The 27,494-nt window shown below is 42.3% G+C and overlaps 1 protein-coding gene across 2 annotated transcripts in view; it reads left to right on the top strand.

The window, feature by feature from the left end:
* Positions 1 to 27,494, top strand: part of PINX1 (PIN2 (TERF1) interacting telomerase inhibitor 1) — an 87,518-nt gene that overhangs the window by 2,395 nt on the left and 57,629 nt on the right. The window contains exons 2-6 of one of the 2 annotated variants that reach the window (XM_007127503.3): positions 2,116 to 2,225; positions 3,810 to 3,902; positions 6,546 to 6,624; positions 17,536 to 17,628; positions 24,327 to 24,403. In XM_007127503.3, coding sequence (XP_007127565.1) covers positions 2,116 to 2,225; positions 3,810 to 3,902; positions 6,546 to 6,624; positions 17,536 to 17,628; positions 24,327 to 24,403 — 452 coding nt within the window. The remainder of the gene's footprint in view (positions 1 to 2,115; positions 2,226 to 3,809; positions 3,903 to 6,545; positions 6,625 to 17,535; positions 17,629 to 24,326; positions 24,404 to 27,494) is intronic. The other variant, XM_055087351.1, reaches the window with a different exon arrangement.

Here is a 27,494-nt window from a genome sequence, read left to right as displayed (position 1 = left end):
AAGAATACACCTCAATACTTGAGGTCTTGAATATCTGAAAGTGTCTTTGGGCAAAGAAAAAAAGAAAAATTTCTGTCCCTGGCTCTTGGAACTCAGCACACTTTTCAGAGTAAGCTGAATCTTGCATAAACCTTGTGGTATTAGGCCTGGCAGCTGTTGTGTGCAGGGCTGTTTATTGGGGTTACCCTGAAAGTATCCTATTAGATCTCCATGTAGGAGGAGTCCCTGCTAGAGGATGGTTACCCCCGCCCCCCCCGCCGTCATCCCAAAAAGTGATTGTGCAGATTTCAGGGCACTCTACCCTGAGCGGAGTAGCTGCCCTCCTCCGCTGGTTGAGGCTACCTGCCATTTCCCTGGGGAAGAGGAGCTGACCTCACTGCCTCTCCAGTCTAGTGTCAGCATTGGAGTCCGCTGTATAGACGTTTGTGATACAAACTGTATGCCGTCTTTGTTGCAGAGGGTGGGTGCAGTCATTCTCAAAAATGTCTCCTTCATACAAGCCCCAGTCAGAGACCCCTGGCAGACACTACAGTAGAGACATGAACTCTGACACACACCAGGAAGCAGCCTTACAGAGCCTTGGTTAACAAGGCCCATCTCGTATGCTGTTCATTAGCTGAGTATTTACTAGATAAGTGGTAACTTAGTCACGTGTAGCATTTTGCGGTCACCTTTTTTCTGCAAAGCACTCTAAATTTGAGCCCAACTCGTTTTTCTTTGTAAGTAGTCTTTTTCTGCCTGCATGCTAGTAAAGGTTTACTTATTTTTGCTAGGGTGTGGATAGTTACAGGTCTCTTTATTGATTTTACATGCAATACACTGAGCCTCTCTGACTGGAGGCTGTGTTATTTTTTTACTTGTTAGGAGACTGCCACAGCGTGAGCAGCTGTCGACAGTGAGATACTCTGCTTCCATTGGTGCAGTAGGTGAATGATGGTGACACCTGACCTCCAAATTCCCCGCTTGGCCACAGTTTACTTTTGGGTTTCATATGCTTGTTTAATAAACTTTTGGAGTTCTTTCTCTCTGCCATAATTGTCCTTAAAACTATAGCGATAAACTTGAGTTTCTAATGGTCAGTTATTTATATACATTAAAAAAAAAACTTGTAGGGACTCAAAGCAGTTCCCTCAATTCAGTTATCTTCCTTCCTTTTTTTTTTTTCTTTCCCCTTTTCTTGTCTCCTTTCTTCAGCCTTCCCTCCTTTTTCCTTTCTCAATCATTCATACATTCATTCATGTTTTACCTGAATGCTTGCTATGGGCAAAGTGTTTTTCACTTCTTGCAGTGAAGCATAAGAAAGAATAAGACATGGATGTGAGCCTTAAGGAGATTATGGCATAATAGCAAACATAAGAGATGGATAGAAACAGCCATAATACAGAAGAATGTTAATTAAATGCCAAAAAAAGCAGCAGGTAATTTACTGTGTGAGTTCAGAGAAGGGGTCATATGGCTTTAGGGCGTTTCTGTGAGAAGGGATGATTAGTATCTGTAGGTTGCACGGAGGGTGACTCTTCCCAATATCATGACTCGTATGCTGTGAATTAAAAATATAAGCTTTGGAGTTGGTAGGACCTTGGTTTGTATAAAAGCTCTGCTTTTTGCTTGGGGGCATTAGGAACATTCTTTCTGTAGGCCTCAGATTTTCTCATCTGAGAAGTGCAGATCTCTCCTCATTGGGTTACTGTGAAAATTGAACCTGAGAATATATGGATGGCATTCGGCACTTAACGTATGTCTGTAATGACTGCTGCTGGTGATCGTGACACTGGTGTCACAGGTGCCTTAGGTTGCTGCCAGTTGCTGAATTGGAAGGCCCAGCTGATGGTACATCATGTGTTTCGACTTGTCACATTTGGGGGAATATTTTTATTTTAATCTTATAAGGTCAATTTCTGTGTTCAGAATATACAGTTATTGGGGAAACCAGGATAAATGATCCAAGCTGATACTATCCCATTGGATGCCAAATCTGTTATCTGTATCTAATAAAACGTAATGTTTGTTGTATTTATGCAAGTATCGTGCGTATGCATTAGGTATGTGTGTATTTGTGAGGTATTCTCCAGGTTTGAAAGATAAGTTGCTAATGAGATAATTTGTCATTTACAGGTCGGCGGAAGCAGAAGTGGGCTGTGGATCCAAGAAACACTGCGTGGAGTAATGATGACTCCAAGTTTGGCCAGAGGATGCTAGAGAAGATGGGGTGGTCTAAAGGAAAGGTATCTTGGAGAAGAGCAAAGAAATTGGAGCCATGCAGAGAGATTTCAGATCAGGAGAATACAGCTTCCTTAGGAGTCTGGGAGAAATTTATTTTGGATCAATAAGTGATTTTGGAGAAATAATTAAATTATTATGACCTGGTGATGATAGAGTTAGAACTGAACATAAACGTCAGCTGTCTTTGTTTATTGTTTAACCTGCTGTGATTTTCATAAACGGTGCCTTTTAATTCGTCGCGTTTGGAATCATACTTAACCGTCAGAGTTTTCTGTTGCTTAGGGTAAGATCTTATTCACCCTTAAAGCTAGACTACACATTTTCTCCTTTTTCTCACATTCCCTTTATTCCTGACTTATGTAGGACTTCTGCTGATATCTCTGCACTTAAGCGGTTCTTGTCAAGGTCCTTAAAGATCTTGCCAAATCCAATGGATCCTTTTTTGTTCTCACATTACTTTATCCCTTAGTGGCATTGGACATAATTGACTTGAAATACCTTGAGATACCACTGTCCTGGCTTCCACAATACTGCCCTCTCTCCCGGTTTTTCGTTCTACCTTACCAGCCACTGCTGCATTTTTGTTGCTGGCTCTTCCTCCTCTAGACTTTTGAGCTTTGGAATTCCTTGGGGTTCAGCCCTAGGCCCTTCTCTGTCCTCATCTCAAGTAGATCATTTTTATTATAAAACTCTTGATTCCCCCCCACCCCCCGCAAATCTTTTTCTTCTCAAGTTTTCCCCATTTTTGCAAATAGCACCCTATCAACTTACTCAAATCAGAAACCTGGGAGTCGTGCTTGATTCCTTGACCTCTCTCACTTCCCGAATCCCCAGTCATTATTCCTCTCTATCCGGGGCCCCATCCTGGACCAACCACCGCCATTGCTTGCCCTGATCAACGCAGCAGCCTCTCAGCTGCCTCCCTGACTCCCTTCTTTTCCTCCTCTGGGCCATTTGCCATACAGCAGCCATAATGAGCTTTTAAAATACAGAAATTAGATCATGTCATTCCTTTGCTTAAAAGTTTGGTGGTTTCCCATTGTTTTCAAAAATAATATCCAAATTCTCCCCATAAAGTCCAAGGTCCTTAAGGTCTGGCCCCTTTATATCACCTTATTTTTTCTCCATCCACTGTGCTGGAGCCACCTTGGGTGCCATTTAGTATACCAGGCGCTCTGGGGCTCTTTACAAATGAGTGTTAATGATGCGGGGGACTTGGAGTCCCCTTCCTCAGTGTTGTTTTGTAAAATTATTTAATGGAAAGCACCATAGACTTTAATGCCTCTGATGGGCTTCTATTCGTTTGGCAGTAGCACTCTGCTTTTGAGCGTCAGAGAAAGGCATGTTCTCCTTAGTGTTTCCATGGTCCTTGAAGTGGGTCACGGGTTTGCAGGATTGGCATTCATTATTGTAACTGCTTCCTTGGTATTACAGAATCTTGTAAGAATCCATTAGACTGTGTCCTCTTTGAGGACAAGGATGATGCCTCCTAGATGTTTAGTGATTAATCAAACAGTTGATGAAGGAAGAGAGGTATTTTTATACCTGATGAAAATGCCAACTCTCTTTGTGTTTAATCTCCACAGGGTTTAGGGGCTCAGGAGCAAGGAGCCACAGATCATATTAAAGTTCAAGTTAAAAATAACCACCTGGGACTAGGAGCTACGATCAATAACGAAGTGAGCAACAGCCTCTGCTGGGGGCTTGCCTTGCATAATTGATATTTTTGTCAGTGTAAAAAATTTAATCCAGTCAAACTGATTGATCAGTTTTAAGCTGTTCAAGCGTGATCATACATGTTTTAGATAACTAAGGAGTCCATAACTAAGCTGCTGGGCATCTGTAACATGTCATCGTTTTGCCTCATTGCCCTATGGGATTCTTTACTTGCTTATGCGTTAGAGATCCAAAGTAGCTTTATTGCTGAACTTTGCAAAAAGTGTTCTTTTTAAAGAAATATTCATTTCAGGACAGAGAGGAATTTTCATCTTTACCTGCGTTGTAATATTAGCTTATATTGTTAAAATTGGTGGCATATCATTTTGGAAATACTGAAAGAAAGTGGTATTCTTTTCCTGTCCCGTTGTCTGTTTCTGACCGTTGGTGTATAGCACTCGAATTTATTCACATTTCCCCTTAAAACACTGACACTTTGAAAATATGACCCTGTAATTAAAAGTTCATGGCTTACCCTGCCTTTCATTTTCATTATCATTGCTCACTGTAGAAAGGATCTAAACCGAAAGCTTTGTTCTTACATTTTTGCAGCCAACAGAATCTGGTAGGAAATCTGGGGAATTACTTTAGGTAAACTGGGTTACATTGCTTAGTTCAACAGCTCAGAGTAGTGGACTGGAGCAGCTAAAATTGTTTGGGCTAACAGCTAAAATCTTAAACCACTAATGGAAGAGTTTAACATATACATGTTGTCAAATCATCATGTTGTACACCTAAAACTAATATAATGTTATATGTCAACTATATCTCAATAAACTTGAAAAAAGGGGCCGGGGAATGCTCTATTTCTGAGGACAGAATCCAAGACCAGTACTTCACAATGTTTGGAATGTCACACACTTACTAGATGGAATGTTTAGCAATATCGTCTATTTTCATCAATTAATAAACACACCTTGGACAATTTTTTAAAAAGAGTTTATGTAAGGTTGATTTTGAAGGTAGTTTTTAAGAGGTGGATATACGGACATACTTAACTTTTTAGGAGAAGCATTGCCCGGTACACCTATCCAGCATACCTTAACCTTAAGCATTCTTTAAAAAGTACGCATGAGGCAAGTTCCCGAATTGAAACCCTTAGCTTTATTGCTGAACTTTGCAAAAAGTGTTCTTTTTAAAGAAATATTCATTTCAGGACAGAGAGGAATTTTCATCTTTACCTGCGTTGTAATATTAGCTTATATTGTTAAAATTGGTGGCATATCATTTTGGAAATACTGAAAGAAAGTGGTATTCTTTTCCTGTCCCGTTGTCTGTTTCTGACCGTTGGTGTATAGCACTCGAATTTACTCACATTTCCCCTTAAAACACTGACACTTTGAAAATATGACCCTGTAATTAAAAGTTCATGGCTTACCCTGCCTTTCATTTTCATTATCATTGCTCACTGTAGAAAGGATCTAAACCGAAAGCTTTGTTCTTACATTTTTGCAGCCAACAGAATCTGGTAGGAAATCTGGGGAATTACTTTAGGTAAACTGGGTTACATTGCTTAGTTCAACAGCTCAGAGTAGTGGACTGGAGCAGCTAAAATTGTTTGGGCTAACAGCTAAAATCTTAAACCACTAATGGAAGAGTTTAACATATACATGTTGTCAAATCATCATGTTGTACACCTAAAACTAATATAATGTTATATGTCAACTATATCTCAATAAACTTGAAAAAAGGGGCCGGGGAATGCTCTATTTCTGAGGACAGAATCCAAGACCAGTACTTCACAATGTTTGGAATGTCACACACTTACTAGATGGAATGTTTAGCAATATCGTCTATTTTCATCAATTAATAAACACACCTTGGACAATTTTTTAAAAAGAGTTTATGTAAGGTTGATTTTGAAGGTAGTTTTTAAGAGGTGGATATACGGACATACTTAACTTTAGGAGAAGCATTGCCCGGTACACCTATTCAGCATACCTTAACCTTAAGCATTCTTTAAAAAGTACGCATGAGGCAAGTTCCCGAATTGAAACCCTGCTCCCCACAGGCTGATACTGTTTTGGAGATGTTCATTCTCTTTTAAAGCCAGGTCGTCTTTGTTATGATGAGCTTATTAACTGAGCGCCTTATAAATGGGTGCTGAACGATTCAGGGAGGCTGGCGTCCTTCCTCCTGCCCCCACTGCTGCTTTCTGAAATTGGGTTGGATGCAAGCAAACAGAATTGGGCAAAATATTTTAAGCTCAAGTGAGCAAAGAAGAAAGCCCTCAACTCTGTCGCTGCTTTTTTCCTTTGACCTACATAATTTTCCCATAGTGAGAAAAAAAATATTTTATTTTGCTTTATTTTAACACTTAGCACACAGGCTGCCTGTTGTTTATTTGACTATAAGTTGACTTGATTAAGTCATCTACATTTGAAATCAGGGCTTAAGCTTCCAAGATCCTCATTTTTAATAATGATATAGATAAATTACATTTCAAATTTATACTATTTCTTTTTCATTCAATTTATAAAATAATATTTTGTTGAAACATTTAAAAATTCATATTAACTACCAGATTTCCCTGATTCCAATAAATATCTTATCTCAGCTTAGGTAAACTACAGACTTGTCTCTAATTGGTTTTTTGGTATTTTCAGGACAACTGGATTGCTCATCAAGATGATTTTAACCAGCTTCTGGCTAAACTGAACACTTGCCATGGGCAGGAAACAGCAGGTAAGGAGACTGCTTTTTATCCATTAGGCTTATAGAAGACATAATCTCAATCTAAGATATTTTTATCAACTCTTCTTTACTGTAAGCATCCTATATCTGAAAGTTAATTGATTGTAGCTCTCACAAATAGTCATTTCTGTTTATGTTTTAGGGGTATTCTCATTGAATTAACCTTAGTCCTAAGCAAACACTTTTTCCCCCATTACGAGTTTGAGAATGACAAGATAAAGCTTTTATTCAGTTTCCATTTCTCTGTTGCCTTTCCCTTACCCCAGCCTGACAGTGTCTGGGGTCCCGCAGTTCCGGCCTTGGCCCTCTCTCATCTTTCCTTGGCCCTGGCTCTCTTCTTACGCCCTCCGGTCTCACGGGGTGATGTGTGGTGACCACTGCCACACTTCCCTCTACTCCTTCACCCTGTCTCCTGAACGCCCTGCTCAGTGTCTTCGTTCAGGGTGTCGTCGACTCCTGGCACCTAGCAGGTCCAGACTCCAGTTCTGTTCCTCCCCCACCTGCACGCTGTTTGACACCCGTAGCCCACAGCCTGTTTTCTCCACCATCTTCCCCATTTCAGTTGATGTCAACTTCATCCTTCCAGCTGTTCCAGCCAAAGAACTGTGTCCACTAGGAAATTTTGTTGGTTCTTCCTTTACTATATATTCAGACCCTGACTGCTCCATGTCACCTGCCCTGGAACCAACATGGTCTGAGCAGCTGTTATCTCTTGTCTGGATTATTGCAGGAGCCTCTAAAGCCGGTCTTCTCAGCCATGGCACTGCTGATGTTTTGGGCTGGATAATTCTTTGCCGTGAGGCATGTCGTGTGCATTTTAGGATGATTGGCAGCATCCCTGACCTCTACCCCCAAGATGCCACTAGCACCCCCTCCCCCTAGTTGTCGCAACCGAAGATATGTCCAGATAGTGCCAAGTGTCCCCTGGGCAGCAGGCCCTGATGGCGAGCCGCTGCTCTGAATCGATCTTCCTCCGCCACGCGTAGATTCCTTCAGCGCGCGCTCAGCCTAACAGCCAGAGTGACTCCTTGCGAGGGTGCGTGCGTTTGTGCTGCTCCTGCCCAGGGCCCGCCGTTGCTTCCTCTTTTCTGTTCAGGATAAAAGCCAAAGCCCCTTCAGCGGGCTTGCAGCCTCACACAGCATGGACCCTCTCCCTTTCTGACTCTGTCTCCTACCCTCCCCCTTCTTACCACTTCCATCCTGACCACACCGACTCCTGTACTGGTTTCTGAATACACCAAGCAGGCTCCTGCCTTGGGGTTTCGCCCTAGCTCCTCCCTCTCTCTAGAACACTCTTCCCCCAGATAGCTGCTGTGCACCTTCTCAACAAGGTCCACACTCAGTTGCCAATTTAAAACTGCCTCCTGTTCCTCAGTTCCGTTTTTGGAAGTCAGTTGAAAATTGGTAAGAAATAGCAGCATGAGAATACTAATGAGAAACATGTAGTAAGGAAAGTGAGAAGAACCAGCTAAGAGTGCGGGGTCAGGGGACGGGGCAGGGAGTCGCTGCACTTTTTGTTAACAGCTTTGTTGAGGTGTAATTCACATGCCTACCATTCACCCATTTACAGTGTGCAATTCCGCGGCTTTTAGTATGTTCAGAGTTGTCACCAGAACCAATTATGAAACCTTTCATCACCCCCAAAAGAAACTCTGCACCCAGTAGTATTCATTCGCCACTTCCCCCAACCACCCTAGGCAACCATTGATTTACTTTCTGTCTCTAAAGATTCGCCTCTTCTGAAATCAAAACTGCAGTGAGGTATCTCACCTCACACCGGTCAGAATGGCCATCATCAAAAACTCTACAAACAGTAAATGCTGGAGAGGGTGCGGAGAAAAGGGAACCCTCTTGCACTGTTGGTGGGAATGTAAATGGATACAGCCACTATGGAGAACAGTATGGAGGTTCCTTAAAAAACTACAAATAGAACTACCATATGACCCAGCAATCCCACTACTGGGCATATACCCTGAGAAAACCATAATTCAAAAAGAGTCCTGTACCACAATGTTCACTGCAGCTCTATTTACAATAGCCAGGACGTGGAAGCAACCTAAGTGTTCATCGACGGATGAATGGATAAAGAAGATGTGGCACATATATACAATGGACTATTACTCAGCCATAAAAGGAATGAAACTGAGTTATTTGTAGTGAGGTGGATGGACCTAGAGTTTGTCATACAGAGTGAAGTAACTCAGAAAGAGAAAAACAAATACCGTATGCTAACACACGTATATGGAATCTAAAAAAAAAAAAAGTTTCTGAAGAAACTAGGGGCAGGACAGGAATAAAGACTCAGATGTAGAGAATAGGCTTGACACGGGTAGGGGGAAGGGGAAGCTGGGGCGAAGTGAGAGAGTGGCATGGGCATATATACAGTACCAAATGGAAAACAGATAACTAGTGGGAAGCAGCCGCATAGCACAGGGAGATCAGCTCGGTGCTTTGTGACCACCTAGAGGGGTGGGATAGGGAGGTGGGGAGGGAGACGCAAGAGCGAGGGGATATGGGGATATATGTGTATGTATAGCTGATTCACTTTGTTATAAAGCAGAAACTAACACACCATTGTAAAGCAATTATACTCCAATAAAGATGTTAAAAAAAAGAAGATTTGCCTATTCTGGACATTTCATATAAATGGAATCATGCAACATGGGTCTTTTGTGACTGGTTTCTTTCACTTAGCATAATGTTTTCAAGGTTCATCCTTGTTATAGCATGTATCAGTACTTCACTCCTTTTTATTGCCACATAATAGTCCACTGTATGGATATTCTACAGTTTATCTGTTCATCCGTTGAAGGACATTGGGTTGTTTCCACTTTTTGTCTATCTTGAATAATGCAGCTTTGAACATTAACATATAAGTTTTTGTGTGGACATATATTTTAATTTCTCTTGGGTTTATACTTAGAATGGAGTTGTTGGGTGATACCAGCAGTGTATGAGGGTTTTAATTTTTCTGCATCTCAGCCAACACTTTCTATTATCTGTCTTTGATTTTATAGCCATGCTAGTTGGTGGGAGTGGTATCTAACTGTGGTTTTGATTTGCATTTCTGTAATGGCTAATGATGCTGAACATCTTTTCACATGATTATTGACCATTTGTGTGTCTGCTCTGAAGAAATATCTATTCAGATTTTTTGCCCATTTTTAAACTGTGCTATGTGTCTTTATGGTTGACTTGTAAGGATTTTTAATATATTCCAGGTACAAGTCTTTTATCAGACATATGATTTGCAAATATTTTCTCCAGTTCTGTGGGTTGTCTTTTCACTTTCTTGAGGGTATTATTTGAAGACTAAGGATACAGAAATAGATAAAAAGACTCATTCCCCCTCTGAAGAAACTTTCAAATCTAGTGTGAGAGAAAGAAATGAAGTAAATACCAAAATAACTAGATCCCCCAATTTTTTTCAGTTCCTGAATAGTTGAGAGAGAGTAGCAAAGATATGAGGGATTTATTTGAAAATTTATCCAAATCTCTTTGTTTCCTAAGCTTTTTCTTTCCCATCAGGTATACATAAGTTTGCATTATTGATGACTTTAGGTGGCTTCTAACACATAGGTTTGGATACTGAATGTGCTGTTGGGTTTAATAAAGTAGACACAGCTAAAGAGAGTGTAGACCATAGATTAGAAGATAGTATCCATAATGCCCGTGTGAAAGACGAAAAGATGGAAATATGGAATAGAAGTTTAAATGGAGGCTAAAGTGAGAAAATCTAATATCTAATAAAAGTTCAGCAGCACAAGAAGAGAGAGAATGGAACAGAGGCAAAATTTAAGGAGAAATGGGCTTCACTGGTGGCGCAGTGGTTGAGAATCCGCCTGCCAATGCAGGGGACACAGGTTCGATCCCTGGTCCGGGAAGATCCCACATGCTGTGGAGCAGCTAAGCCCGTGTGCCACAACTCCTGAGCCTGTGCTCTAGAGCCCACGAGCAACAACTACTGAGCCTGCGTGCTGCAACTACTGAAGCCCGTGCGCCTAGAGCCCGTTCTCCACAACAAGAGAAGCCACCACAGTAAGAAGCTGCTCACCACAACTAAGAGTAGCCCCCGCTCGCTGCAACTAGAGAAAGCCCGTGTGCAGCAATGAAGACCCAACACGGCCAAAAATAAATAAAGTTGAAAAAAAAGACTTGTTCTGACTGAATTGTACTTTGAAAAAAAAAATTTAAGGAGATTAGGGCTGAAGACTGTCTAGAACTGGTGATAAAGCAAATCCACAGATTAAGAAAATTGAGAGAATCCATGCAGATTACATTAAAAGTCTCTACTCGCAAATATAATAACAGATGTGACAACATAGCATCATGGCAGAACAGCATACACACACACACAAAAGAGAGAGAAGATTCTTAACGCAGCCAGAGACAATAGACTTATTATCTTCAAAGAAGCAACAGTTATATATGAAAGCAGAGTTCTTAACAATGGGAGCCAAAGACATTGGAGTAATATATTGAGGGAAATATAACTGGCAACCTAGACTTTTACATTCAGCAAATATATCTTTCAAGAATAAATTTTCAGACAAAAAGTTTACCACCAGTAGGCCATAAATAAAGGAAATTTTCAAGGATGTACATCCTTCAGTCAGAAGGAAAGAATACTTAAAACACTATCTGTAGCATCCCCAAACTGGCAATAACCCAGATGTCCGCCAACAATAGAATGGAAAAGTAGACTGCCACATTTGTAAATACAAAGAAATGAAGAATAAAGTACCGTTACACGTGAGAGTATAGGGCACGGTTTGGCAGACTTTCCACAAAGGGCCAGATAGAGATATTCCGCAGACCGAAGTGTCTCTGTCACAACTACTTGGCTGTTGGAGTATGAAAGCAGCAAGAGATGATATATAAACAAATGGATGTGGCCATGTTCCCATAGAACTTTATTTACAAAAGTAGGTGGTGGGCCGGATTTGGTCCACAGGCTGTAGTTTGCTTCTGGTGTTGAAGACTCATTAACTCAATGTGGACTGAAAGAAGTGGGACACATAACATGCAGTGTGATGCCACTTACATAGAACTTCAGATGGAATGCAGAAATCTGATATTTAGATACTAGACTTGGGTGGTAAAGTTATTTTGTTACTTTGTTATAACAAAGTTATTTTGTTATAACTTTTGTTATAAAGTTACTCCTAGTAGAAATGAGTACTCTACTATGAAAGTCACAATAGTGATTACCTTTGGGGAGGGGGAGGGGTTTGGGATTGCGAAGGGGCTCATGGGGAATTCCTGGGCTGATGTTCTGTTTCTTGACCCAGTTGGTAGTTACACAGGTATGTTAGTACGTTGTGCTTTAGGCACTTTCTATGGCTATTACCCCCTCTCCCCTGAGAATGGTTAAAACCAGAACGAAAAGTAAGGGGAAGGGTGGTTATCCCAAAAATCATGGTAATGGTTACTGTTAGGACAATGGTTCTCAACTGGGGATGATTTTGCCTCCCATGGGATATTTCACAATATCTGTGGACATTTTTGGTGATCACAACTGGGGTGATGTTACTGACATTGGTCGGGAGCGGCCAGAGATGCAGCTAAACATCCTATTGATACAATGCACAGCACAGCTGTGTCTCTCCTCCTTGCCCTGAACAAATAATCATTCAGCCCAGAATGTAATAGTTCCGAGGCTGAGAGCCCCTGTTATAGAAGGAAGAGGCACAGGGGTGCAGGATGCTTCTAGATGCAGGTAGTGTTCTGTTTCTAACCCTGGAGGTGGTAATGAGGGGTTTGCTTTATAACTAATTGTGCAGACTTCAGGTACTCCTACGTGTGGTGATGTTTGTGGAGATAAAAGATTCCTGAAAATTGCATGGGTCCTTTTCTGGAGGTAAAACATGGCAAGTGTAATTTATGTCATGTTAAACCTGTAATGAAGGTTAACTAAAGAGTACAGATGCAACAATTTGAGTATCAGGAATCAACGTCTACCTTAATGAAAATCTGGTGTATAATGGCCATCACTTTTCGCAGACAGGTTCAGTGACATTAAGGTGTCAGACTTGAGGTGGCCTTTAGTGTGACCATCGTCATGGAGGCAGAAGCTCTTGAGTCTGGGTTCTTTTACCTAGAGGCATTCACAGGTTCATTTTTTTTCTTTTTTTATAAATTTATTTTATTTTTATTTATTTATTATTTTTGGCTGTGTTGGGTCTTCGTTGCTGCACGTGGGCTCTCTCTAGTTGCGGCGAGCGGGGTCTCTTCGTTTGGGTGCGCGGGCTTCTCAATGTGGTGGCTTCGCTTGTTGCGGAGCACGGGTTCTAGGCGCGTGGGCTTCAGTAGATGCAGCACATGGGCTTAGTAGTGGCTCACGGGCTCTAGAGCGCAGGCTCAGTAGTTGTGGCGCACGGGCTTAGTTGCTCTGCGGCATTGGGACCTTCCCGGACCAGGGATCGAACCTGTGTCCCCTGCATTGGCAAGCGGATTCTTTTTTTTTTTTTTTTTTTCTTGCGGTACGCGGGCCTCTCACCGCTGTGGCCTCTCCCCTTGCGGGGCACAGGCTGACTCTCAACCACTGCGCCACCAGGGAAGCCCTGGCAGGCGGATTCTTAAGCACTGCGCCACCAGGGAAGCCCCACACGTTCATTCTTGAATAGGGAAGATTCTCACCTTGTTTGGTATCATAACTTTCTCCTTTGATGTACTGAGTTAGAGAATATTTTGTAACTTTTCAGGTGATAGGGATGCCCAGAAATGATCACACCAGGATTCCATAAAGGAAGGAACTATGAGGTTCATTTTTGGAGCTGTGGAAAAGAGAAAGCAGATTTTTGAGCAGTTTGCTTTTGAGATTTGACAGTGATAGCTGGAAAGTTCCTTCGTTCCAATTGGATGGTATCGTGATTACTGTTTGCTAACTGAGAAATGCCGTTGTAATAGCCATGAAAACCCTGGCTCGGGACAGGCCGCGTTGTGCTGATTGCCCAGGCTGAGCACAGCCACCGCCGCCGGGCCTTCCTGATGGCTTCCCGCAAGGGCGGTCAGGGAAGTGTTGAAAGTCACTCGGGGAAGCCTGTGTTATTTGTCAGGAAGGTGGCGAGGGCATAACAGACTCCAGGTGGTGGTGCCTGTCCGTGTGCAGCCCCATCCACAGGTTCACCTGTGCAGGCTGAGTCTTTTTCTGCGTGAGCCATAGAAGTATAGTAAATCGTTAACTGAGTTACTGATCTATAGGTTAACTTCCACCTCAAGACCACTAGAGGGTGCTGCACCCCTGCGGTAGGGACAGGGCTGTTAGCTCTGCCTTCGTCTCGCTCAGTACAGTCCAGCCTTTAGAAAAGTTCCTTTAACAGAAAAGCTGGCCAGGAAATGGATCTGGAGAGCTGAGATTACTTTTCTGCCAAGTCATCTTTGGTAAATACAGATCTTCATCCAAATGAATTTTTGGTCTTATTACTTGAATTAAAGCTGACAAGCAGGGCTTCCCTGGTGGCGCAGTGGTTGAGAGTCCGCCTGCCGATGCAGGGGACACGGGTTCGCGCCCCGGTCCGGGAGGATCCCACGTGCCGCGGAGCGGCTGGGCCCGTGAGCCATGGCCTCTGAGCCTGCGCGTCCGGAGCCTGTGCTCCAAAGCGGGAGAGGCCACAACAGTGAGAGGTCCGCATACTGCAAAAAAAAAAAAAAAAAAAAGCTGACAGGCAGATGACACGATAACCTAGTAACATATTTTTCTGGTATAATAATACTTTTAGTTCCTTCAGATTGCTTACCGAATGAACACAGTTTGCCTTTCAACTAAACAGAAATTCTATACTATTCTCTTCATAGAATCTTGCAAAGATTCTAGAAATAACCCTTGTTCATTTGTGGGACACAAAAATCTCCATATTCTTTAAAATTTCATTTTAAAAAATTATCCTATCTCAATTAGTTACTCCCAGACTCAATTCAGCTTTTTGGTAGACTTATCTCATGGTTTTAAGAAATGCTTTTTACTTCTGTCAGGTATTTTGTCCCTTGTGATTTTAAATATTTTGGAAATAAACTGGGATGCTGATAACCTGTCATCCACAAAGGTGTGGTTTAGGACAGGGATCTTCAAATTTTTTTGCTCCCAGGGCTCCTGAGGGAATTTCAGAAAACAGTATACCCTATCTCACAGTTTTAGATCGACATCTATAATGTTTTTAATCACAGCTTTAAATAGTTACAAAGAATATAATATCTGGCCTATTGGGAAAATTGGCATTTTAAAATAAAGCATTCCATCAGTTCCAAATGTATCCAGTGGATGTTAAATACCAGAGCAATTTGATATCCATGGTCATCTCTTTAGAAATAGAAAAGTAAGTCCTTTAATATTCAGAGATATTATTTTTCCTAGTTTCTTTTCCTCTGAAATATTTCCCTTGTATATATCCCATAATATGTTAATATATTTTTTTGCTTAAACTTTGAAAAATTCATTACCTTGCCATGTTTCTCTGCTACAAAACAAATACATATAAATTTTGGGTTTATTTCTAATAGCCCCAAGGCCTAAGGGTAAATACTTTTACTTTGGATTAGGTTGTCTTTATTAATTAGTAGATTATAATGAACAAAACCAGGAAATATAAATTTTGATAAATAATTATTAGAACAGTAAAACCTTTTTGGAAGTGCTGGGTTTGCGGCTTTGATTAAAGGATGCCTCCATGACACCAGTACTGTGGCTTGTTCCTTATTGATCCTGGTGAGAGGAGAGCTGTGCTCCCCTTGTGTAAAGTGGGAGGAGGACGCAGGGGAGAAGCAAAGAAGGAGGACCAGATTGATGCATCCACACAGAACAGAGCAGCTTTAGGGAAAGCGTGTGTGGGGACAGCCAGGTAGAAACTGCTCCCCTGGGGCGTGTCCAGGCTCGGGTTTGCTCTGGAAAGCCTGTGTGCTTGGAAGGTGGCGCAGCTCCCAGGAGGTTCTCACGTCCCCAGAAGTGTGAGCGCAGCTCCGCTGGCACACAGTGTGGAGGTTAAGGATGTGTGCTCTCATGCAGATCTGCCTGCGTTCCAGTTCCGTCACAGCCCCCGCCTTGATGGGCCTTATTTTACCGCTCTTGCTTCAGTGTCCTGTGAAGTGGGTTTATTAGTCCTAGCAGCTGCCTTCCAGGGCGGTTGCCGAGGTGGAATGCAGGATGGCACAGAAAGCTTACAGCCCAGCGCCTGGTGCTTTAATAAGCCTTCAGTGGGTAAAAGCCACTTCAAGCTGGTACTGTGCTTGGTAGTTTGTGTTTGGAACATCAATATTGAAAATGTTATGTGCTATGTAAAGTGTTTGGCCACAGAAAAGAGCAGAGAAAGTTTCCTGGTGGAATGTTTTTGAAACAGTCCCAAGCTGATCTTGGGAAGTGACCACAGAGGAGAACCTTTCAGGTTGTTGATGTGATTAAGCTGTGCTAGGCATTGTCTGAAAGCTTGAAACATCTACCTTAGCATTGTTCAGAGCCTTGCTATGTAATTTACACTTTGCTTTTGAAATGACTAATTTCCTGGGAGGGAATACCCTTAGCTAATGTGTTTAATGGACATGTGCTTGTTTTGCTTCACTACTAAGGTGAAAATTTCCTTTTTTCTCCTTTCTCTAACCTCATATTTATATTTCCTTATGACATGACCATAGGAAAATTCAGTCTCTTTTCTACCTGTGATGTGCTCTTTCTGCTACCTAAACTTGACAAATAGATAAAGTTGAGGGAACACAGGCAGCTACTGAGAGTCGCCCGGGATCTACGTGCTCTGATATTTCAGGCAAAGGACTAAGACTGCTTTCTGGCTCACGTTTTCCTGTTTTGTCAAAGGAGTAACCACATGAGTTTATTCCTCAGCGATTTGTTTTTGTTGTTGTTTTTGTCCTGAAAGGCGAGCCTCCAGTGAAATCTGGTGTTCAAGGCGGTGGCTCAGTGCTGGCTCTGCTCCTTCACGCTCTACCTGGCTATCATCTCTGATGTGTTTTTGATTATCGTCAATCTGTCTTACCTTTATTCACTTTTTAAAAGATCTTTTTATTTGGAAACAATTATAGACTTACAGGAAATTGCAAAAATAGTAGTAGAAAGAGTCCTGAATACCATTCACCCAGTTTCCACCAACTGTGACATCTAAGATAGCCGTAGCATAACATCAAAACTAGGAAATTGACACTCATGTTGACTATTAACTAGAACGCAGATCTTATTCAGTTTTCACTATTTTTTTTAGCCTTCATTCGTTCGTGTGTGTGTGTGTGTGTGTGTGTGTAGTTCTGTACAATTTTATCACATGTATAGATTCATGTAGCCATCACCACAATCAAGATATAGAATTGCTTCATCGCCACAAAAGAGCTGCCTCATGATGCCTTTTTGTATTTACACCACCCACCTTCTACCCCTCCAACCTCCAAACTCCACTTTCATCTTTGTCCCTAGAAACCTTTCATCTGTTCTCCATCTCTGTAGTTTTGTCATTTCAGGAATGTTATAGTCTAAGTGGATCATATAGTGTGTAGATTGACCTTTTCATTTAGGCATATGATGCCCTTGAAGTCCATCTAGGTTGTTGCACAGTAGCAACAGCTCCTCCCCCTTATTGTGGAGTAGTGTTCCCGTATAAGGGAGCACCGGAATTTGCTCAGCCATTCACCCATTGAAGGAATTTTGGGTTAATTCCAGTATTTTACTATCACAGATGAAGCTATCATGAACATTCGTGTGGAGGTTTCTTGTGTGAACAGAAGTTTTCATTTCTCTTCCTCCAGGATGTTATAAACTTCTGGAGAATATATTTCTAATCATTTTTAGAGTTCAGTAATAAATAATAGGGCTCATAGGATTTTATTTAAATAAGACTGTGTCACTGTAAGAGAATGAGAATGGAATGCAGAGAGTTTAATGTAATGCTTTTCATGCTTTTTTAAAAGACTCCTCAGACAACAAGGAAAAGAAATCTTTCAGCCTTGAAGAGAAGTCCAAAATCTCCAAAAACCGTGTTCATTATATGAAATTCACAAAAGGTAAAATTAAGCATTTCTTTACTTGTTTGAAATCTCTGTGTTCACACTGGATTTCTTAAAGCATTTTTAGCTCTTCACCAGCATCACTTGTTTTACTTACAAAATGGGGAAGGAGGGCCGCGCCGACTGGATTGATATAAAGCAGCGCTGACGTTTCAGCTCTTGCTGTGAGTCACCGGGGGTCTTGTTAGCATGCAGATGCAGACCCATTCGTTCTGAGGTGGGCCCCAGATTCGGCTTTAGACTATGTACAAGTCCTTTGGTAAAAAGCTGAGTGTGGAAGCTAACTTGCTGTTTAGAGGAGAAAAGGGACTTTATGTGGCTAGATCAGAAAATTTTAATTTATTGCTCAACATTTTTAGTTACATTTTCCTGTTTTTCAGAGCTTAATGTTGGTGTTGAACAGCTCCTAAAATGTGCCAGTTTAGAGAATTTTATGCACCGTGTTGAGATCTCCAGTTTGAGAAATCTCACTCCCGAGTTGACTCTTCTATTATTCCACACCGTTTCTATGTTTCATGTGGTGTTAACTTAGGTGTTCCATGGTCATTGCAAAAATAGTGTTAGAAAACATGTCTTCCTTCATCACCACCCCCCCACTCCCTTCCCAGTGCTGTACCTACACGGTCAGTCGTGGGTGCAGGTGTCCTCTTTAACCACTAGGTGGCAGTCTTGTATTGGAAAGAAACCATTTAACTTGAACTCAACTCCCCAGATGTTTTCCCATGGAACAGTGTTGTGTACTAAGTGTACTTTTCAGGCACAAAACGTTATTTATTACATTAACATACTTAAAGTGTAAGTATGATAACTATGTTATCTAGTCACCATTTGATGGTTCGTCTGTGGGAGAGTGGATGTGTGTTTCTACCTCTGTATGCCAGGAAAAGCACGTGTCTTTGCTTTAGTCTCGTTGGCATGATTGGGAATTCCCTGACACCTAGAACCCCGCTGAATAGCAGTGGGCACTGGAATTCTCACTGCTCTAAACTGTCAATGGTGGCTCTCATTTGGAGCCAGGACCCCAAAAGGTAGACTGGGTTTGGTTTGAGGGAGGGCTTATGGCACAGCTGAAGGGAGGAGAGAGCCGATTAGCTTCAGGGACGTGTGCAGGGAGGGACTGGGGCTTCCCCTTCCCTGTCCCGGCAGGTATGGCTTGTCTGGCTCGTCGTGTTAGCCTCTCTTCTTTCTGTCAGGGTAGAACCTTCTTTGTCATTCTCCTGTATGGCTTCTGAGCAGGGTTCCTCTTCACCCCTGACCTGCTGCAGGACAGAAAACAATCCTTGTTGGCCCCTCTATCCTTGTCGGGAGAGGCTAAATGGTCACTTCATACCCAACCCCTTAAATATCCCTCCTTCTCATTAGACCCTATAGGAAAAAAAGGTAGACTGGGTTTGGTTTGAGGGAGGGCTTATGGCACAGCTGAAGGGAGGAGAGAGCCGATTAGCTTCAGGGACGTGTGCAGGGAGGGACTGGGGCTTCCCCTTCCCTGTCCCGGCAGGTATGGCTTGTCTGGCTCGTCGTGTTAGCCTCTCTTCTTTCTGTCAGGGTAGAACCTTCTTTGTCATTCTCCTGTATGGCTTCTGAGCAGGGTTCCTCTTCACCCCTGACCTGCTGCAGGACAGAAAACAATCCTTGTTGGCCCCTCTATCCTTGTCGGGAGAGGCTAAATGGTCACTTCATACCCAACCCCTTAAATATCCCTCCTTCTCATTAGACCCTATAGGAAAAAAAAAAAAAAAAAAAGATACAGCGGGAGGGGTGCTGAGCAAACATGAAATTAAAAGTACACTGTGACTTTTGGGTAGTACGGCAGCCTTTTAAGCTTTGACTTTTGAGAATAGAATCTTCTCATTTTCCTTTACTACCTGACTACATGCATGATTTCATCTGAAGCATTTGCCGAAGCCGGGATAAACCTCTTTAATCTACTTTAATCTAATGGATGCCGGGAGTATCTCCTTTCTGTTTCTAGTTAAGCCACCCCCTTGCCAGGTGACCCTATCAACCTGCTTGGTGTGTTGTGCTTTCCTTTTCTCTCTTTTAAAATGAGGTTTGCTTATTTATTAGCCTTGTTTGGGGAGCAGGGGGCATTGGTATGCAGGGAAGGTAATTCAACGTATATTGTCACAAAGTTAGCAGAGAAGATTGAGTGGAAAATAGAGGAATTGCAGATTGGGAATAAATAGAAAAGATAGAGGGAGGCAGAAATCCAGGTAGTGAGGAAAATACTCATTTACCGTCCATTTCAGCAATCCACAATGAAAGTTTATTTTTATTTACTTATTTATTTATTTTAAATTTTATTTATTTATTTATTTGGCCGTGCGGCACAGCATGTGGGATCTTAGTTCCCTGACCAGGGATTGAACCCATGCCCCCTGCAGTGGAAGCGCCTCCGTGCCGGACCACTGGACGGCCAGGGAAGTCCCCCAAACGTTTATTTTAAAGTTCTTTAACTTACTGAAAGAAATCTTTCCTTGTAGAGCAGCTGTTGTCACTGGATGTGAATGATCAACTCTCAGTGTCCTCCAAGGAGGACTATCTTAGGCCACAGGAAACTGGATTCTGGCCATGACTGTCCCGTACAAATCACTTAACCTCTTCCCCTCTTTTAGCCTCAGTTTCCATTTTTGTGAAATGAAAGATTTTTAAGTCATTGTTGAGTTCTAAAATAGGTTGTGCTTTAGAACTTACCAGAAATGATGCCGTTGAGTGGACATTTTGATTGTTCAGCATGGTGGATGATAAGGATTTTTGCCCGTGGGTATGGTCATAGTTACAGTAACTAACTCACTTATTTAATGAGGATGATTCATACTGTAACTCCGTCTATGGTCCAGGAAACGAAACATGGAAAGACGGCATTTTATTTAGCTCGGTGTGAAGAGTGAAGATAAAGATTACAGTAGCAAATAGCATTGTAAAATCTGTTACTGCCTAAATATTGGCTGTAGCATTTTAGTTCTGATACATAATTATTCCTTTCTCTAGTCCTAAATTTATAATTTAAATTTGACATCATTTATTACATAATTTCAAAATGTTAATTTCATCCATATTTGTTTAAAAGCCTAACTTCAACAGTGGTTTCTTTTAATTTGAAAAATGTTTGGCAAGGCCATATCTGCAGGGAAAAAAAAAATAGAGAAAATATAAATTTCTCCAAAGCCGTTTTCGAGGTTTTTAATATTATACAGTGAGAAGTTGTCCAGAGAGCATTGCTTGTTGCTCCCAGTCATGCAGTGGGTGGCTGGAAGGTTGTGTACACTGCACTTGTGTGGCTTCACTGTGGTAGTTTATTCAGGCTTCTTATTGCTGTGACAATTTGTGATACTTCACTTCTTAAACAAGGAAACTACACTCACAGTGCGTGTCCCCGTGGTCGGCTTCTGGTCTGGACGCGGACTGTAGTGTCCTGGCCAGGCTGGCTCCCTGCTGTCAGGCTCGGGTGACGGGTGTTCCGTTTCCTCTTCTGGCTCTGGCTCTTTTGACATTTAACTGTGAGGTAGCACCATTGCAGGCTTTTAAAAAGTTCCGACTGTCTTATTATTGGTTGTGAGGGACTCACTTATTTTACCCCCTGCTCTGATTCTCTCAGATTTCCTGATTTTCTCACATTATTACCCTTCCAGTGAAGTTTTCTTAATCTTCTGTCCTAGGCTTATTATCAGTCCTTTGTGTTTTCATTAAAAAAACAAAATCAAAATATAATATCATTTGTTTTATCCTTCTTGATTGGGGAATGCAAATAAATTTTCTAAGCAAGTGAGGCTACCTACGTAACCCTTCAGTGTTTTTTATTTAACGAACATATTTCTCAAACCTGCATTTCCTTACCCTTGCCCCTTTACTCTGAGTAGTAAAACTCAGTTTTTTGAGTCCTGGATATTATACAGTTTTCGCCTTAGCACTTGTTGGGCTCTATGTGACTTTTGTCCTTAAACTAAGAGGTTCCAAATTTCCATGATTATTAAGTTCTTACGTTTATTTTTTATCATTTTATTTGCTTCCCATATGGACTTCTTGGTGTTGTAAGGGCGTCTGGCTGCGGTCGTGTTCCTCTCTTCCAATTTGCTGCACTGATAGACAGGAACACCTGATAATCCTCATGATTAGAAAAACAGCTAAAATGATCATAAATAAAGTGCTGTTCTCTGAAAGTATCAGATCATCCTTTCATGGACTTTGTTACATCAGCTTGGCTACTAGAACCTTTTTTCCTTGGTTCTTGAAATGTTACGGCCAATTGAGGACTGGTAGAAAAATAAACCAAATCCAGGCAGATAACATATACTTCCTATTCTGTTCAATTTTTTGATTGTCATTTTCTCTAAGAGACAAGTTTATCTACAGGATTTGTTGTGATCTGACCGTCATTCAGAACTGAGGCCAATAACTTTCAAAGTCATTTTTAATATGTATATTTTATTCAAAACTGGCTATAATTTTATAACATTTATAAACTATTCAGCCAGGACCATTAACTAATAACTATTTCAACATCACTTCCATCTTCACAGTTTTATCTACCTTTACGTTCCTTTCCATTGGTCTCTGTTAATTCTTCTCTGTGTTTTGTTTTCCAGATCAAATCCAGAGCAAGGCCTGTTAACAATCCTGGTTTCTACATTTACTTAAGTGAACTTTGCTAAAGGGTAGACATTTCTGATACGAGAACCCATCACCAAAACTTTAGAAACACTCGCGCCTTCGTTGGTACATTGTCTACTAGCTTGACAGCTTTCCCTTTGATTCTAGATTTGTTTTTCATCACTGCATGTTCATGTTTTGACATCCTGTTTTAGAATTGTCATCTTGCATGTACCCTCCCTTCCTTAATCCCTCCAGCATTCCTTTTAGTTCAGTTGCTGTAAAAGAGATTGTCATTTGCATTTCTTTTAGGGTATCTGTTCCATTTCAGGAGCTAGCTTAGGGATGGGTGGCTGCCACGTATCTTGAACTCAGTACAACTCCTTTTTCTGAACTAGAAACTGCCATCCAAATGTGCTCTGCCGTGCAGAACCCGTGCAGGGTTCTGCTGAGGGCAAAGCTCGCAATAGATCTCAGACCTCATGAACGTTGTCCACTTCTCCCCACCAGTTGTTTTTTTTGTGTGTGTGTGGTATGCGGGCCTCTCACTGCTGTGGCCTCTCCCGTTGCGGAGCATAGGCTCCGGACGCGCAGGCTCAGCGGCCACGGCTCACGGGCCCAGCCGCTCCGCGGCATGTGGGATCCTCCTGGACCGGGGCACGAACCTGTGTCCCCTGCATCGGCAGGCTGACTCCCAACCACTGCGCCGCCAGGGAAGCCCTCCCCACCAGTTTTATTCCCTACTTTTCTGGCTCATTTTCTGAGTTCCCATCTGAGATAGGCTTCATTTTGCTCTTGAGTAGCTTTCCTTTGGGGTCTTCTGTCTGGGTTCTACGTAATAACCAGGTAGAACCAGGAAGCTTCATTTATTTCCAGCTCAGGAAGAGAGGCGAGAGCAGCACAGAGCCACGCACGAGCCTGTCCTCCTGGCAGGAACAGGTTGCACTGACTGGACCCATGAGTCTGGTACTGCAGCCTAGGAAACTGGTTTTGGCGCCTGGTTTTGCATTAAATCGAAGGGTGTTTGTTTTTTTAATTTCATGGAGTCACTGAGCAATATCATATTTGAATGCCCCAGTGATAGTCAGTGAACTAGAACCCTTCTGGGTCATGACGGTACTTTGCCAAGTCAGTTTGCTGCAGGAAACCAAGAAGATAAGTGGGTCTGTGACAGTGGAACTCAGGCTTCCAACTCAGAACAAAGACTCTGGTGTCTAACCCAGAGCCTCACTCCCCCAGAGCCTCAAGACTTTATATGTAGTAGTTACATTTTAGAATACATTTACCATGAAGTTGACAAATGGGACTAGATTTGGTCCACTGCTCACAGGGTATTATTGGTAGAAGTGGAAATTCCATAGAAGTGAATTTTAAATTAGTTGGTTTGTGGGTTTGAAATTAAGTTAAAGAGTTTAGGGTTTTGAATAAGAATCAAGGATCCTTTGGACACTGTTTTTGCCAGAAGCCATTGAGTTTTCGACTCTTATTATGTATCCTTTTATTTAAAAATGCTATAGCTATTACAGTAAAAAAATTTAAAGAGAAAAATCTGAAACCCTTTCACCCTAATGCAACGAATTTTATTTGCATTTATTAAAAAAATTTCATTCAGTTAATTATTGAGCTTCTGTGTGTCAAATGCAGTATGTTCTCACTCCTGTGCTCGTGTGGGGTTTTGGAGCTACGTTTCTTAGCAGCATTTTTTTTATCCTGCATTTCATAATCCTAAGTAAGTAGCTCATGTCTCCTTGAAGTAAACGGGATCTGTTTTCTACGTGGGGAGCCCAGAGGCCCAGAAATCATGCCTTGAAGGCATACCAGTAGTAGAGCTGCTTTAGAATTGAGTTTTCCTCTCGATCTCCGTGCTCAGGGCTGTTTCTAACATTAAGAGAAAGTCAAGGGTTCTGGTTCACTTATTTGATTTTTAAGTGATTTTAAAATTTATTTAATTGCAGTAATCTGTGAAGGGGAAACAGAAGGTCAGTTGTTTACAAAATTGTTTATTTCTTTTCCAAAACCCATCTTGCTTTCAGGAGTTTCATAGTTTATATTTGTATTCCTTATTTTAGAAAGAATGTATTACTGAAGGCATCATGTTTTTCTAGGGAAGGATCTCTCATCTCGGAGCCAAACAGATCTTGACTGCATTTTTGGGAAAAGACAGAATAAGAAGACTCCCGAGGTATTAAACCACATACGATTGATTTTTCAACTGTGTATAGAACTATGTATATTTATTGCTCACAGTACTTTCCAGGCAAAGTTACCAAAAAAAACTTCTAGAGGCTTCATACAAAGGCTAAATGGTATCCTCTGAACAGTAATACTTGATAGATGATATGTATTATAAGGAACTTTAAAAAGAATGTATGTTCTCTGGGGTTTTTTCCCTCCTGGTGTGAGGACTAGACTAACCTCCGGGAAGAATGCCTGTTGCTGATGGAGTCAAAGGGGCCAGCGTCTCTCCGTCTGCACGAGAGAGGGAGGCGTTGTAGGCAGCTATTTTGCTCGCTTTGCGCGGACTGCGTAGCTCTCTCTGGAGCATGGCTGTGAGGAAGACGGTCGGACTCTCGCTCGGTCCTGGGCTCTTCCACTTGAAAAGCACTTTGAGACAGTGTTGGATCGGCATGGAGAATCTGGAGGGGATTTAGATGTGGGATTTCCTCCATTGTACAGTATTGTTTGTTTCAAAACTAGAAGACAAGAATCGAGTGACTAAACTGCACCCTGAATGGGGTGCATCCATAATTCTTGATCCTGACTATTAAATTGGGCTCTGTAATACAGCACAAAGTTCTTTGTGCCATTTCCAACTGTAAGAGACAGCCCTGGATGTCGTTTGGATATCAGAATACTAGGATTTGTAGAATATGCATTTCTGGAGATAATGGGATAAAAATAGTTAAAATTGATCCTATTGATATCTATGAAAATCTGAAATATATGGTTGCTCTCACTAGCTATGGTAACTATCACTCAACTAATCTGATGTGTCATACTCACGTTCCTGTATTGGTTCCTAGTCAAGGCCCTGATGACTACAGAGCAAAAAAGACGTGTTTCATTTATTTCTGACATTTCTCCAGACTGTCAGACAATTTTCCAGGATGGTAGCTATTTGTTACTTAATATAATTTTCAAAGACTTCAGAATTACCAGTTATTGGAAATTTTGTTTGGTGACTTCCTTTGTAGGTTAGGACCAAACTCCTAGTCTTTCAGCACTTTTCTGCCCCCGCATGTGTAGCCGTGAGGACAGAGGAGGGAGGCCTGGGCCCCGGGGCCTGCTGAGCGGCACTTCCTGCAGCTCTGCTGAGTTACGTCCAGGCAGGTGGGTCATTAGGGAGGGGGCGTCCTGAGTTCAGGCCGCCCTGGATGCTTCATTCACAGGAGGCTGTTGGAAAGAGCCAGGGTCATCAGACAACCCAGCTTCTGGTCACACCTCTGCTCCGCCCCTCCCTGGTTCCTGTGGGATGTGGATTAGGCCCTCTGCCTGGTTCACCAAGGACTTCGCCCCTGGCTTATCTCAGTCTTCCCCTCCTTCCAGCGTCCTCAGTACCCTCAGGGATGCTCTCTGAGCCTCTGCTCTGCCCTGACAACCCCTCCTGGCCACACCCTGCGCCTTGACCTCAGCCCCACGCCCCTCCCTGGGCCCCCGGGGACTGTCTTTCTGTCCCAGCTCTCCCAGTCGTGCATTCCCCCTGCACCGGCTTTTCCGAATCCTCGCCTTCTTGGATTACTTGATTCTCCCTGCTGCCAGGCTTCACTGCCCCCAGCCCACAGCCTCTCTCTCCAGCATCCTCTTTGAAATTGTACAGTTGAACAGATCGGGGAAGGAAATATTATTTATGGGCTTCTGGTAGAACTTTAAAAGAATTTGTGTGGTAAGCACAGGAAAGCTTTTCGTTAGAGGAGATGAGAGGTTTCTCATCCTCTGATCGCCATCTATTTGAGGGCTTACTGGTGTTGGGTGCCATAAGGTTTTTCAGCACTGCGCGGTACTTGACTTTTTGGCGGTATAGTCATTTATGATCTTGTTAAAGCGAGCCGTTCCCCTGTATTTGAGGAGTTCCAGAAACAGTTCCCTAGTACTAGCCCAGGGAAAATCTATTTTGGTACACTTGGTGTGGAGAAGACCAACCTTGATATAATTCTGTGTTTTGTGCAAGAATGATATCCAGGCACATCTTAATTTCTCATTCTGCTGATGCATTTAAGATCCTGCTTGGTGGAGAGGCTGTGTTCTATCAAGGTGCAGCTCCTGCTCTAGAGCCGCGCTTCTCCACCACGGTTGCGCGAGAGTGGGCTGCGGAGCTTTAGAAAAACTGCTCTTGTCGGGGTCCCACCCCAGATCGATGAAATCCAAAGTCTGCGTTAGGGTTTGGGCATCAGCAGTAAAAACAAGAGAGAGCCCTTTTGTTCTTGTGTTTTTTTTAAATTAAAAGAAAAAATATCCTGCCCAGATGATTCAGGTGTTTATTCTACCGTGTAATGAGGAGTAAGGATTGAGAACCACTAGTAGAGGCCCTGATGGGTAACTTTGCAGGTGGAGCCTCTGGCTGTAGTGTCAGGACTATTGCCTAGAGCAGGGCTTCTCAATCCTCATGTGTACACAAATCCTCTGGGACTTTTGTTAAGCTGTGGGTTCTGTTTCACAAGGGCTGGGTGGGACCTGAGATTCTGCATTTCTGAGGAGCTCCCAGGCGATGCTGCTGCCGCTGGTGGCACTGCCACATGTGCCGCAGGGAGCGCTTGGGGCCTCTGCAGTGTTGTTGTTTTTTTTTAAACATCTTTATTGGAGTATAATTGCCTTACAGTGGTGTGTTAGTTTCTGCTGTATAACTGTTTTACAATGGTGTGTTAGTTTCTGCTTTATAACAAAGTGAATCAGTTATACATATACATATGTTCCCATATCTCTTCCCTCTTGCGTCTCCCTCCCTCCCACCCTCCCTATCCCACCCCTCTAGGTGGTCACAAAGCACCGAGCTGATCTCCCTGTGCTATGCGGCTGCTTCCCACTAGCTATCTGTTTTACGTTTGGTAGTGTATATATGTCCATGCCACTTTGGTAGTGTATATATGTCCATGCCACTTTCTCACTTTGTCCCAGCTTACCCTTCCCCCTCCCCGTCGTGTCCTCAAGTCCATTCTCTAGTAGGTCTGTATCGTCTTTATTCCCGTCCTGCCCCTAGGTTCTTTGTGACCTTTTTTTTTTTTAGATTCCATGTATATGTGTTAGATACAGGTTTTGTTTTTTCTTTCTGACTTACT

This window comes from Physeter macrocephalus, chromosome 9 (genome assembly GCF_002837175.3).
Source record: "Physeter macrocephalus isolate SW-GA chromosome 9, ASM283717v5, whole genome shotgun sequence".
NCBI lineage: Eukaryota > Metazoa > Chordata > Mammalia > Artiodactyla > Physeteridae > Physeter > Physeter macrocephalus.
This window is presented reverse-complemented; position numbering and strand designations above follow the sequence as displayed.